The sequence below is a fragment of the Ambystoma mexicanum genome, chromosome 5p, assembly GCF_040938575.1.
Source record: "Ambystoma mexicanum isolate Mex_15411 chromosome 5p, UKY_AmexF1_1, whole genome shotgun sequence".
Classification (NCBI taxonomy): Eukaryota; Metazoa; Chordata; class Amphibia; order Caudata; family Ambystomatidae; genus Ambystoma; species Ambystoma mexicanum.
In genome coordinates, this window is record NC_090930.1 from 27,723,234 (window position 1) to 27,737,218 (window position 13,985).

General features: G+C 46.6%; 1 protein-coding gene across 1 annotated transcript in view; it reads right to left on the reverse strand.

Moving 5' to 3' along the window:
• Positions 1-3,209: 3,209 nt before the first annotated feature.
• The window catches only part of LOC138480685 (cysteine and histidine-rich domain-containing protein 1-like), a 225,847-nt gene continuing 215,071 nt past the window's right edge, over positions 3,210-13,985 (reverse strand). Inside the window, exon 11 of the mRNA XM_069612362.1 lies at positions 3,210-4,113. Within this exon, the coding sequence (XP_069468463.1) occupies positions 3,829-4,113 (285 nt within the window). The 3' untranslated portion in view covers positions 3,210-3,828. The remainder of the gene's footprint in view (positions 4,114-13,985) is intronic.

Consider the following 13,985-nt stretch of genomic DNA (forward strand, 5'->3'; position numbering starts at 1 on the left):
CATCATGGAGCCATCTGGTCACCTTTACTGCTAGCTCCTAGTGCCACTGCATCATGGAGCCATCTGGTCACCTTTACTGCTAGCTCCTAGTGCCACTGCATCATGGAGCCATCTGGTCACCTTTACTGCTAGCTCCTAGTGCCACTGCATCATGGAGCCATCGTATCACCTTTACTGCTAGCTCCTAGTGCCACTGCATCATGGAGCCATCTGGTCACCTTTACTGCTAGCTCCTAGTGTCACTGCATCATGGAGCCATCTGATAGCCTTTACTGCTAGCTCATAGTGTCACTGCATCCTGGAGCCATCCGGTCATTCTTACTGCTAGCCCATAGTGTCACTGCATCATGGAGCCATCTGATCGCCTTTAATGCTAGCACATAGTGTCACTGCATCATGGAGCCATCTGATCGCCTTTACTGCTAGCTCCTAGTGACACTGCATCATGGAGCCATCTGATCACCTTTACTGCTAGCGCATAGTGTCACTGCATCATGGAGCCATCTGGTCACCCTTACTGATAGCCCATAGTGTCACTGCACCATGGAGCCATCTGGTCACCCTTACTGCTAGCCCATAGTGCCACTGCATCATGGAGCCATCTGATCGCCTTTACTGCTAGCTCCCAGTGACACCGCATCATGGAGCCATCTAATCACCTTTACCGCTAGCTCATAGTGTCACTGCATCATGGAGCCATCTGTTTGCCTTTACTGCTAGCTCCTAGTGGCACTGCATCATGGAGCCATCGTATCACCTTTACCGCTAGCTCATAGTGGCACTGCATCATGGAGCCATCGTATCACCTTTACTGCTAGCTCCTAGTGTCACTGCATCATGGAGCCAACTGGTCACCTTTACTGCTAGCTCCTAGTGCCACTGCATCATGGAGCCATCTACTCACCTTTACCGCTAGCTCATAGTGTCACTGCATCATGGATCTATCTGATTGCCTTTACTGCTAGCTCCTAGTGTCACTGCATCATGGAGCCATCTAGTCACCTTTACCGCTAGCTCATAGTGTCACTGCATCATGGATCTATCTGATTGCCTTTACCGCTAGCTCATAGTGTCACTGCATCATGGAGCCATCGTATCACCTTTACTGCTAGCTCCTAGTGCCACTGCATCATGGAGCCATCTGATCGCCTTTACTGCTAGCTCCTAGTGTCACTGCATCATGGAGCCATCTGGTCACCTTTACCACTAGCTCCTAGTGTCACTGCATCATAGAGCCATCTGATCACCTTTACTGCTAGCTCCTAGTGGCACTGCATCATGGAGCCATCGTATCACCTTTACTGCTAGCTCATAGTGTCACTGCATCATGGAGCCATCTGATTGCCTTTACTGCTAGCTCCTAGTGGCACTGCATCATGGAGCCATCTGATCACCTTTACCGCTAGCTCATAGTGTCACTGCATCATGGAGCCGTCTGATCACCTTTACCGCTAGCTCATAGTGTCACTGCATCATGGAGCCATCTGATCGCCTTTACTGCTAGCTCATAGTGTGACTGCATCATGGAGCCATCCGGTCACTCTTACTGCTAGCCCATAGTGTCACTGCATCATGGAGCCATCTGATCGCCTTTAATGCTAGCACATAGTGTCACTGCATCATGGAGCCATATGATCGCCTTTACTGCTAGCTCCTAGTGACACTGCATCATGGGGCCATCTGATCACCTTTACTGCTAGCGCATAGTGTCACTGCATCATGGAGCCATCCAGTCACCCTTACTGCTCGCCCATAGTGTCACTGCACCATGGAGCCATCTGGTCACCCTTACTGCTAGCCCATAGTGCCACTGCATCATGGAGCCATCTGCCCGCCTTTACTGCTAGCTCCTAGTGTCACTGCATCATGGAGCCATCTGATCACCTTTACTGCTATCTCCTAGTGCCACTGCATCATGGAGCCATCTTATCACCTTTACTGCTAGCTCCTAGTGTCACTGCATCATGGAGCCATCTGATCACCTTTACTGCTAGCTCCTAGTGCCACTGCATCATGGAGCCATCTGATCTACTGCTCCACAGGAGCGTGGCAGTGCTGTCTAATGGTGTCTAGAAGAATGGAGTAATCTACTCACCTATTCCACAAGGGCCCAGTGATGCTCTCACATGGTGTCCTGGAGGCACAGAGACATCTAATCCTCTACTCCACAAGGGTACAGTACTGCTCTCTCATGGTGTCCTGGGGGCACAGAGACATCTAATCCTCTACTCCACAAGGATCCAGTACTGCTCTCTCATGGTGTCCTGGAGGCACAGAGACATCTAATCCTCTACTCTACAAGGGTACAGTACTGCTCTCTCATGGTGTCCTGGAGGCACAGAGACATCTAATCCTCTACTCTACAAGGGTCCGGTACTGCTCTCTCATGGTGTTCTGGAGGCACAGAGACATCTAATCCTCTACTCTACAAGGGTCCGGTACTGCTCTCTCATGGTGTCCTGGAGGCACAGCGACATCTAATCCTCTACTCCACAAGGATCCAGTACTGCTCTCTCATGGTGTCCTGGAGGCACAGAGACATCTAATCCTCTACTCCACAAGGGTCCAGTACTGCTCTCTCATGGTGTCCTGGAGGCACAGAGACATCTAATCCTCTACTCCACAAGGATCCAGTACTGCTCTCTCATGGTGTCCTGGAGGCACAGAGACATCTTATCCTCTACTCCACAAGACCCTGGCACTGCTGCCTCATCGTTTGCCAGGGGGAGGGAGTTTCTGAGCAATGGGTATGTGAGGGGGAGTAATGTGTGGGCAGCAAGGGGATGTCTGAGACCTTCACAGCCATTTTCCAGTTCCTGAGTAAGGGATGGGAGAGAGGACGGCTACTGAGAGTAGCAAGGGAAGGTCAGTGAAGGCCACGTTAGAGTCCAAAGGCTGATTTTTTATATCTCATTACAGGATAAAGGGCTCAGGGGAGAGGGCAATGAGGGAGTTCGAGGATATAAGGAAGGGAAAGGGAACAGTGTGGAAGGCACGATTCTAAGCGAGTGGCATATTTTCCTCTGGTCAGTATGGCTGGCACAGGACGGTTTCTTTAGTCCACATTCTAGGAGAGATTGACACTAGCACAGCAAAAGTTGTGGGTATAAAGAGGCATAGAGTCACAAGGTCACTGAACCGTTTCCCAGAGCTGGGTAATGGAGGCTCAGAACCCGAGCTAGCATTGAATAAAACCATTGCACACCAAGTCGTGTCTTACAATACACTGTCATTTATTTATTTAGGGTGTATGATCGGGAAACGTCTTGCCAGGGCGCAAGAAGACACAAAGTCTACTACGAGCTGGATAGGGCCACACAAATAGCAAATTTTCTTGCATCCTAATTCGGTAATGAACCCTCAACGCATTAGCCAGGATTAGGCCTGTTTTCGGTGCATCCAAAATGTACATCATGTTAACTTCACATGTTCTCCTGTGTCTTGCCATTTTGAAATCCTTGTGTAAGAATGTCTGGCACCTAGGCTTTCCAAGCGGAGTCCTTGACCAGCAAAGTTATCACCATCTGGCGTGTCTGTTTCTCTGCAGTTGGCTCTGTACGGGTACATGAGCATTCTATCTCTGAGGGTTGCCCTCCTCCGTGGGCAGGTGCCCGCAGATAAAGAGCAGGGCCACAGAGGTGGTGATGGGATGAAGACAGGAACCGCTGGAAGGATAAGGGTCACACCTATACACACTTACACACTTTGCTGACACCAAAGATTCCCTCCAACCACTCTCCATCCTTATTTCACAGTGTCTCAGATTTAGATCCAACGAGGTGGTCAAAGTGTTTCTCGTTGCTTCCAGAGGCCCCAGTGTCACCCATATTATTGCCCAGAACTGCCCCAGTCTGCGTTCTTTCTGGCAGATTCCTCCTCCTCCTCCTCGGACCAGCTCAGGCTGTCATCCGAATCCTCCCACTCCTCCCGAGGGGGCTCGTCCAACATGGTGGGAACCGCTGCACTGGTTTCTCCGTCCACAGCCAGAGCTGCACGTGCAGAGCGTCCTTGGGGGTGCTCCAGCCGGCCCCAGGTCACAGCGTCGGCCTTCTTCAGGGTGATTTCCACTTTGGTAGGCACCATACTAACAAAGCTTTGTTCAATATCGACCACCTGGAGAAATAGAGAAAGGACAGTTAAACTCCCTGTAATGCCATATGGAACCCAATGAACACAGACCAAAGCAAGTATAAAACACAATGCATGGACCAACAAAGTGAGTCTGCCACCCCGTCTCCCACAGTCACGCGTCAGACATCTTAACACCTCACCACAGATCTGTTTCTGGATTAACCTGGAGTGTTGTGGAGAAAAGGTATATGTGGGCGGAGGGCATGTGGATAGGTTGGTGGCAAATAAGGGGTTTGGGGAAAGACCAGATTTCAGCACTCATACGCAGCGTCGGTCTACATTGTGAAAACGTACAAGCCATGTACATGGCCTCAATTGCACAAGAACATCTCACATCAGCAGGGCCTCAGACAGTCCTGCCTCTTCAAGCAAGCCCCTCAGTTCATAGTCCGCATGCCACAATGGAGTCTGACATTAAGTCCACGGGCAGCATCACACATCTGGCCTACACGATAGCATCATATTGTCAACCCTTATCATCGGAAATATGTCCGATGATTAGATAGTTGGGTCCTTCATGGACTTCATTATATATTCGCACCCGGGGTAGGGCACTCAGCCAATCAGGTGGCTGGAACAGCAGGCGAGGATACACAATCCCTGCTCGCTTTTCAAGCCAGCTCTTCTCCGGGTGGCAGGGTTTTTTTCCTCCTTTTTTTTTCTAGCATGGGGAGGCAACAGGGAGGCTCTCCGCTCCGGTCCCGATGCTCCTCCCGTCTGGCCGCTGCCATTAAACTAGAAAAGAGACTAGGTCACTTTTTGATTGATGGTGGCCATTTTTGAAAACTTTTTAAATGGCTGCCTTCATCTGAAAAGGGACATAGTCCCTTTTCTATTTCAATGGTGGCAGGCATTTTTTTTACTTTTTTTTTTTTCGCTGACAGGAGACGGCCTTGTGCTGAGCTCCTCTCCTGTGGGCCAAAAAAAAAGAAAACTGTCTGCACCCTGGGAAATCCTGGGATGCAATAGGTTTCACACCCCAGCTTGGGGGGCCGACATGGGCTTTACCATTGTCCGCCCACACGCCGGGGCGTGAACGTTATATTCGGCTTTCTCTGCATTGTTTCTGGTAGGATGAGGTCATCACTCAGTTTCTTTGGTTGTGAAACATTCCAAGTCACTACGGTGTGGTCCTGTTCTGCAGTGAACATTGTTCCAGCCACCTGTGCGACCATTTGTGGTGTCGAATCGAATGGTAAGCCCAGCTGACTGTGCCTTCTTCTCTTGCGTACCAAACCCGGATCCCCCACCTCAATGATAGGCTCCATAACATGACATTTTTGGCTATGCCTATGGCTGGCTGGACCCCGTCACAAATGGTCTTGGAACTACTGGAGCCTTCCGTCAAGGCTGAGACCATCTCTTAAAGGAATGTCCGAGTGGCTGCTAGGAGTATGCATTTCTCCCTTTGGATTTTCTCATCTAATCACTTTTCAAATAGTTTATTCTGACCAACAGATAAATATGTATTTCATACTAAATTCCATGTCAGAAGAATAGTATTACACATGTTATCTCAAGCGATTTACACACAACATGTTCGCACCAGCACAATAAACCCACACAATAAATGAACTCACAATTCATCCAACACAGAATCCATTTCCCAACCTACAATATACATCAATTGACACCGTTTTCCCTAATCAAGATATCTCACAAATGCAACAGTTAACACTCATTTGATGTTGTCACATAACATCCGCTAAAACGAATGCAATAATTTACATCAATATTATGCACCCAAAAAGCACAGAAATCAAACAAGTTTCGGTAACACATTACCTCCCTCAAGGCCACATGTGCAAACTTCCTATTCATCCATCGATAGAGGTATTGCTACTGAAAAAGGCCGAAGGAAATAAATGATCCATAGTCTGCATTTTCCAAGTACGTGACAATTTCAATCATGTACCCAGACGCCAAGAGGCCAGAGGAGGAAGAGATTAGCCACGTGTATGATGATGATGATGAGTAGGTAAACATCAAAATGAAATGACATCTAATGGAGCCCATTGGCCCATATTGACGACTCAGCCATGGAAAGTCTTACAAGATGGAGTTCATGTCATAAAAGGGAAATGCAAAGAAAGGCACTGCCTATGATTACGGCTCCATCTATGGAGTACACATCCAGCTATACACATATAGATGGACTCTGTGCGCAGAGGTGTGGCAGTCAAGGCAAGAGGCAGGAGGTGCTGCTACACTGTGTCCAGCAGTCAAGGCAGTCCGGGCAGAAAGGTGTAAGGAGGCATGGAGAGGCACCGCTAATGGATGCCGCGACTCACTCAGAGCTCTGTTGTGCTCCAATCCAAACTCAGAACAGAACCGGCCTGGCGGTGCCGGTACCAGACGGCGTGAGGGTGAGCGAGACTGAAATGCCGGCTGTGAAGAAACTGACGATAGAAGACGTTAATAAAACGGGCGCAAGATTCGAAACATCTGCACCCAGGAAAGTGAGTCCACTTCAGTATGAGAAGGGAAGTGAGAAGGGAAAGTACTCAGAGCACTTTGACACCTCAGGGGACGGAATTCCATATCTGTTCAACATTGAGTTGCCATTGCGGCAAGCCCGGCTCTATACATGGACAGTAGGTAGGCTGAGGTCCAATCTTCCATCCTGACCCCTTACAATATAGAGTGGGAGAGACCGACACTAGTACTACAGAGGGACTCCAGCCTCAGACTATGCTACCAGATGATCCGGTGGAACCTACTGGAAGCGGGAGTCAGAGGGACAAGGAAGTTGGGACAGACCGCAGCAGGACCAAAACGGGATCGATTACCCTGATAAATTAACATGAGGTCTTTGACCCAGAGATGGGTCATATGATGGAAGCAACGTTGAACTCTCCAGTCTTGAAATGTCCTGTGTCACTGTGCGGCAACATGATTAATAGAACGACCGCACCGCTAACGGAACACTTTCCATTTAACACCTTAAAAAATAGTTTATTAAATGAATCCAGAATAACTTGGATACCAGCACAGCGCGAGTGTCCACACCATACTTGAACCAATCATCAAAGAGAAACAAAATAGAAGAGCATCTAGAGTATTTGATCTGACAGAGACACAGGTGCCAGAGGTCTCAGCTCCAAAGCAGCTATCTTTATGGCAAATCGATGCAGAGAGTTCTTTTTGGTACCTTCGACTAGCTTGGGGGACATCGTAAGTGAAGAGGGTTCCTCACAATGGTTGTATGCATTGAAAAACCCCTATATACAGAAAGAAGATGCTAAATCTCAAAATATATACGCAGAAGAGAATGGAAATGTCCATGTAATTAATGAGGTAAGAATTGTCACCGAAGATATTGGAACTATCGAATCTGGTGAAGTCGAAATAGATAACAATACAAAAGATATAATAGAAAGCAGGACTAAATCTCCACAGAAAACGTGTGAAATTTGTATCAAATCAAAGACAAAGCTAAAAGAAAAGGTATCAAAAGGACTCCCAGAGGCTGGAAATAAACAGGAAGAAAAGATAACCCCCCAACAAGGGACCGTAGATAAAAAGAAACCTGCAATGAAACCTAAGAATCAAGCGTCCCAACTGAAACAAAGGTTTAATGGAAGCCGCACCTTTATTAAAAACATCAGATAATCATAAACCATCACAGAAACAATGGACAGCAATCAATCAAGAAACGCGGCAACCCAATGAAGAGAAAGATGATATGATCTCAGAAGATCTGTTTGATTTATCGACATACACAATCTCGGAGCAAAAATCGGATGAGATTAATTGCTCTGAGATTGAAGATCCTGCATATGACCCAGCCACTTCGGACAGCGACTCAGATTTGATTGAGGAACGAGACCCAAGATGGAATAAAAGGCCATTAGGCCCAAAGTTTTGAAAACAAAAAGGAAACCAAGGAACAAACATCATAGTAAAAACATGAAACCCACAGAGGTCCCAAATAAATCTGTGTGTGAGCTGGCAAAATAACAAAGTGTCAGAAACAACTAAGGAAAAAAACAATCCTACAAGAAGTAGGGGGTATGGGGTCTTTGTTGATAAAGATAAGAGGCTACCGACAACATAAAACGAACATCAAATGACTCCCAGTAGAAGCGAGAATGAGAATGATGCTGTGAGCAGCACCATGTCGGACAAAGATGATAAATATGTAACGCCGCCACTTAAGATCTCAAAAATTAGAAGACAGATGGAGAGGAAGCTTGATGAGGATCGAGGGCCAAATAAAAAGCAAGCAACAAAGGCCTGCACAAAGGTTCGTTATAACTATGAGAAAAGTCAGACCTTGTACAAAAAGGTCACATATGTGATATCTCCTTTAAAAATAAATAAAGTTATGAACAGAGGGTTGGAAGGGCAGTACCGAAAGGAGACTAGCTCAAATAAGATCAATGAGAGATCCGATCAGACAAAGACTTCAAGGAAAGCTAACCTTACTCAAGGATTGGTATCAGAGAGAATGATCTTCTTAAATGATGGCCTAATTCTGAACAGGGCCAACGTGATTCGGCTATTGCACCATGTCCCTAGTTTAAGACCCCTAACAACGGACGACCTGGTCACAATTGAGTTATCCAAAGAAGAGAGGACGGACAGGGTGGTCCTATATCCATCAACCCCATTGATAAAACAATTGTTAATGGAAGAGGCAGGTCTGTTGAGGCCTATGGGATTCGATCTAACAGACCAAGAAATTCCAAAATTGGAGGCCGTAAACACACAAAGAGGGAAGCCGGAAGAATCACGAGCAGTGAGGTTTGGAGTGGAGCCCGAGAAAATGCAGAGCACAATCAATGACAGAGAAATAAGATTGAAACTATCTACAGTAGTTGGTAGGTCATGCTCCCAGAAAAAGCAGAATAAACAAACCATAATGCCAAGGAAACCCTGACACTAAAGATTTCACATTGGCAAGTTAGAACACCAGGGGTTTCACTCACCTGTTTGTCAATGTTGATCTGTGTAGAGGAAACTATGATGCAATCTGCCTACAAGAAACTAGGCTCAGAGAATCTCCGATTTTAGATGGGAATACAGTGCATTTAAATCCAGCCGTAAAAAAGGAGCAAGAGGCAGACCAATGTCAGGTCTTTTGATAGCGATCAAGAACAAATTACAACTTCACCTCTTAGAAGAACTTAACCCCAACACTTATATTCAATTATTGTCAGTTAAGATAAACATACGACAGGAAAAAACTGCGAAAATGATGTCCTTCATAAAGTTATACTGAAACCCGAAAATACAGGAGACAAAGAAGTTTCCTGGCCAGGCAGCAGACTTGATTGACAACCAGAGAGAAATATGGAAAATCACTATCTTATTGTGTGCGGCAACCTGAACTGTCAATGTTGCGACAAAAATGGACAGGCAATTGAAGATGACTTGATACTAACAACTGAATCCAGAAAAAGGGGACAATTGTGCAGGAACACCATCGAATCCAGAGATATAGTTATCCTAAATGGCAGCACTCAGAGAGACATCCCTGGAAAAATAACCTGGAAAGGGAATACAGATGGTCAAATTATCGACTATATCTGCACATCTCGTAATATGATCATGGCAGTGCAGACCTCGATAGTTGATGAGATGACTTCAAGCGATCACAATTTACTAGATTTGACTTGAGCACCCTTAAATCAGACTAAAGGAGGTAAATACAGCATTGATCCAGATGTGATGACTGGTAGGAATAGATTGAGGATCAGAGGTAAGAAAATCCCTGGTTTAACGGAAAAACTCAAATGGGTTTTACTCCAGACAAAAATGAAAAGGGGAGCTCAAACAATAGACTATACCCAGTTATTTAAAGCTTTTGAAAATAAGAAGGGGACCAGAACATACAAACTATCTGTCATCGCCGTGCTTTTGAAAATAAGAAGGGGACCAGGAACAGACGAACTGTCTGTCATCGCCGTGCTTTTGAAAATAAGAAGGGGACCAGAAACATACAAACCATCTGTCATCGCCATGCTTTTGAAAATAAGAAGGGGACCAGGAACAGACGAACTGTCTGTCATCGCCATGCTTTTAAAAATAACGAGGGGACCAGGAACAGACGAACCGTCTGTCATCGCCGTGCTTTTGAAAATAAGAAGGGGACCAGAAACATACAAACCATCTGTCATCGCCATGCTTTTGAAAATAAGAAGGGGACCAGAAACGTATAAACTATCTGTCATCGCCATGCTTTTGAAAATAAGAAGGGGACCAGAAACATACAAACTGTCTGTCATCGCCGTGCTTTTGAAAATAAGAAGGGGACCAGAAACATACAAACCATCTGTCATCGCCATGCTTTTGAAAATAAGAAGGGGACCAGAAACATACAAACTATCTGTCATCGCCATGCTTTTGAAAATAAGAAGGGGACCAGGAACAGACGAACCGTCTGTCATCGCCGTGCTTTTGACGTAGTTGTCTTTAAAAAAAAGAAGATCCTTAACCATTGTATTCGCACATTAAAGAAACAACTAACAAAAGAGGCGATGGTGACAATTTGCAAACTAAGACAACAATATAGAAACTGGGGAAAATTGTACAACAAAAGGCTAATTCAATAAGACGTAGAACAACTGCTTCAAAATATGAAACCTAAAAACACGTCAGAAATCTGGACCATGATTAATGGACAGTGTGCGCCACAGAACGCATTATCATCAAACCCCATACCAGCGACAACATGGATAACATGCTTCCAAATTCTTCGATCAGAACAATCTAATCCGACAAATAAGACAAGAAAGAACATTGGTTGGGACCACTTAAGCATTGATAACATGTCTGTACAGGAGATCATTCTAAAATGGAACATCTCGAGAGACCTAGGACCTTGACGGGATGACAAACGCTATATCAAAACAGGATACAATGCAGTGGTCTGTATTTTTGATGACCTTGTTCGAGTACATTATGAAATCACAAACAATACACCTCACAAGAGAATTAAATCCTGATCTACCATCTACCACCGACAATCCACTAATGATACACAAAGATGATAAAGCATTGCCAGACGAAGAGCCACCAATAGAGGTAATAAGTTTGTACCCAATACTAAACAAGCCAGTGCCCGCAGAGGGGTACAGTGACCCCACAACTACTACAACCCAAAGGCCAACGGCACCCCCGCCATACGAGAGTACTAGGGAGCGAGCACAGGTGAGCACACCAAGGGTGGACATAGAAAAACTAACAGACGATCTAGAATCAAGGCTCTCTATAGCCAAAGATGAGCTCTCGAGGATAAAAAGCATATGTGAGCGGACCACACTTAATGCAGCCGGCTCAGAGCGTGCGTCTAGAGCACAAAGCGGGAGTAGAACCTTTGAAGAAGGGTGGAAAAAAGGTGAGATACTGTTCAGAATACAGGAAGAACCCACTCGAATAATAGAACTAGAGGAAAGAGAGGGATGTACTGACAATGAAGAGAGGCCTATAGGGGACAGGGAGGAGCTACTATGTGATATAAGGGATGATTTGGAAGAAAGCGAAAGGTTAAGTATGGCAATGGGAGGGGGAAGCGAAGGATTGGATGGTGCATGCTCAATGAGAACACTGGATGAGGAGTGGACAGGGCGATTAAGGAACCGAGTGGGGAAAATGGCATCACTAGGAAAATCGGGAATGAAGGGGAGTACAGATACGACGACAAAGGGCAAGTTGCAGCTCCCACTGATACATAGGGGAGGAGGGAGGCCGAATTACATACCCTGGGCTCAGATGGGTAAGGCTAACTTACTAAAGTTATTGCCCCCGTTGTCAGGAGGGGCGAGCAAGTGGATATATGCCTTTGAGAAACACACAGCCGGGGTACCTCTAGCAATAGGGGACATGAAGAGCTTGCTAGTATCAGCAGTAGGGGATCAGGCTGACAGAGTATAGGTCAAAGCTGGTTTCCCGGGAGTAACGTTAGACTGCGATCGCCATGATGGTGCCTCCTTTAACACAGTGCGTGCAAGGGTGTGGGATGCTTTAAGGGAAACGTTTCCAGATACACCAGACTTACAGTCAGTCATGCAGTGTACAATGAATGACGGGGAAGATGCTATGGATTACGGGTCCAAGAGATGTGGAGAGCAGAAACGGGCACGCCTTGGTATCAATTGACAGTGTTATTTTACTTCATTATAAAGAGGGGGCTCCCAAAAGAGGTGCAAAAGAGGTGCAAAAGGCGCTCGACAAGATAGCAGGTATTGAAGCGAAAGGATGGCCAGAAATTCAGAGCATAAGAGTTCACCACTGTAAGAGAATAAAAGAAAGAGAAAAGGAGGTGGCGCAGAAAAGATTGGCAGACGAAGCGAAACTAGTGCAGACCAAGTTGGTGAAGGTCGCAGCAGCAGTAGCAGCGCTCCCACACAGCAGGGAGGGAGATGAGGAAGAGGAGGGGCTGGTAGCAATACAGGGAAGGATGGCAACTAATTGGGTAGGAGAAGGACAGCGGCAGTGGAACGAGCAGGAGCAGGGCGGAGGTCCGCAGTGGCAAGAGTGGGCCCCTCGAGGAGGACGAGGTGGGTACAGGGGCCGAAGAGGAGGTGGACCGGGGTACGGGAGAATGGGAGAAATTGGATGGCAGGGTCCCAGAGGTGCACAAGGGAGTTGTTGGAACTGCGAGAGGTGGGGACATTACTCTAGGGAGTGCAGAAGTAGACCAAGCAACGGATTTCCAGAGGCAGAACATTATGGTCATCCCCATCCAGGGAGCCCATATGGTCTCCCAATGGGACAACAACAAAGAAACGCCGGGCAGGTGTACAATGAGCAACAACAGGGACACCAATACAGAACACAGAATCACCCGCAAAACAATGACAATATGCACTACACGCCAGGCAACCCCTTTGCAACAACATCAAATGGAGCACCAGCACCAGCCCCCTATAGTGGCGTGTCAGTGGTTTCAGGGAGTGTGTTCAACCAAGGGGGGGCAATGAGACACCCCGCATAGGACAGCCCACAGAGAACACTTGTGTGTCCAGTTCTATCTACCACCTACAATGCAGCAGAGGAACCATTGGTAGGGGCGCAGATAGGAGACAAGCAGTTCATATTCATGGTGGATTCGGGAGCGGAGAAATCATGCATTAGAGAGGGCCGGTTCCCGTTATCTAACCGGAAGTTAGAGACGCAGGGGTTCTCTGGGGCTGTAATTGAAGTTCCTTATACAGAAGCAGTGGACGTGACGGTGGGGGGTAAAACTGTAAAAACACCCTTACTGTATTATGAACATGCGCCAATAAATTTACTAGGGAGGGATCTTCTTAGCAAACTCAACATGACGATATCATTTACTGAAAGAGGTATAGTGTGTTCAACACCAGGAATATGCCCATTACGTGTAATGCTGGTAGTACAGGCTCACACAACGACACCAGAAATACGTGGCTTGCCAGTGGACGAGGAAATGTTTATTGAAGGACTAAAGACACTGGCCCTCATAATTCCTGATTTAAGAAGAATGGATTGGAGGATTCCAGCGGAGTTCCTCTTCCGCCCAATAGTGTACCCTGACACAGCACCAGGATCAGTGGTATCATTAGACTTGCACGCTGTACAGGTATCTGCGAAAAGGATCTCTGTGATTGGAATAGATATAGAAGGATGTGAGTGGCGTACAGTACTGTGTACCAATGCCAATATTGCCCTAAGAGACTTGACTGATGAGGATCTCTTTTCAGATTCGGAAGGGGATGGTGAAATAGTAATGGAAATAGCAATGCCATGTGACATCTTGATTCAAGCTAGAGAAATCCCTGTCCAGCTGATGGCAGTGGTGGGAGCACCACCGTCATTCTTCGATGATGACATGAGGCTCGTACCAAATAATTTGTGGACAACAGGCCCCCATGACGTAGGGTTGT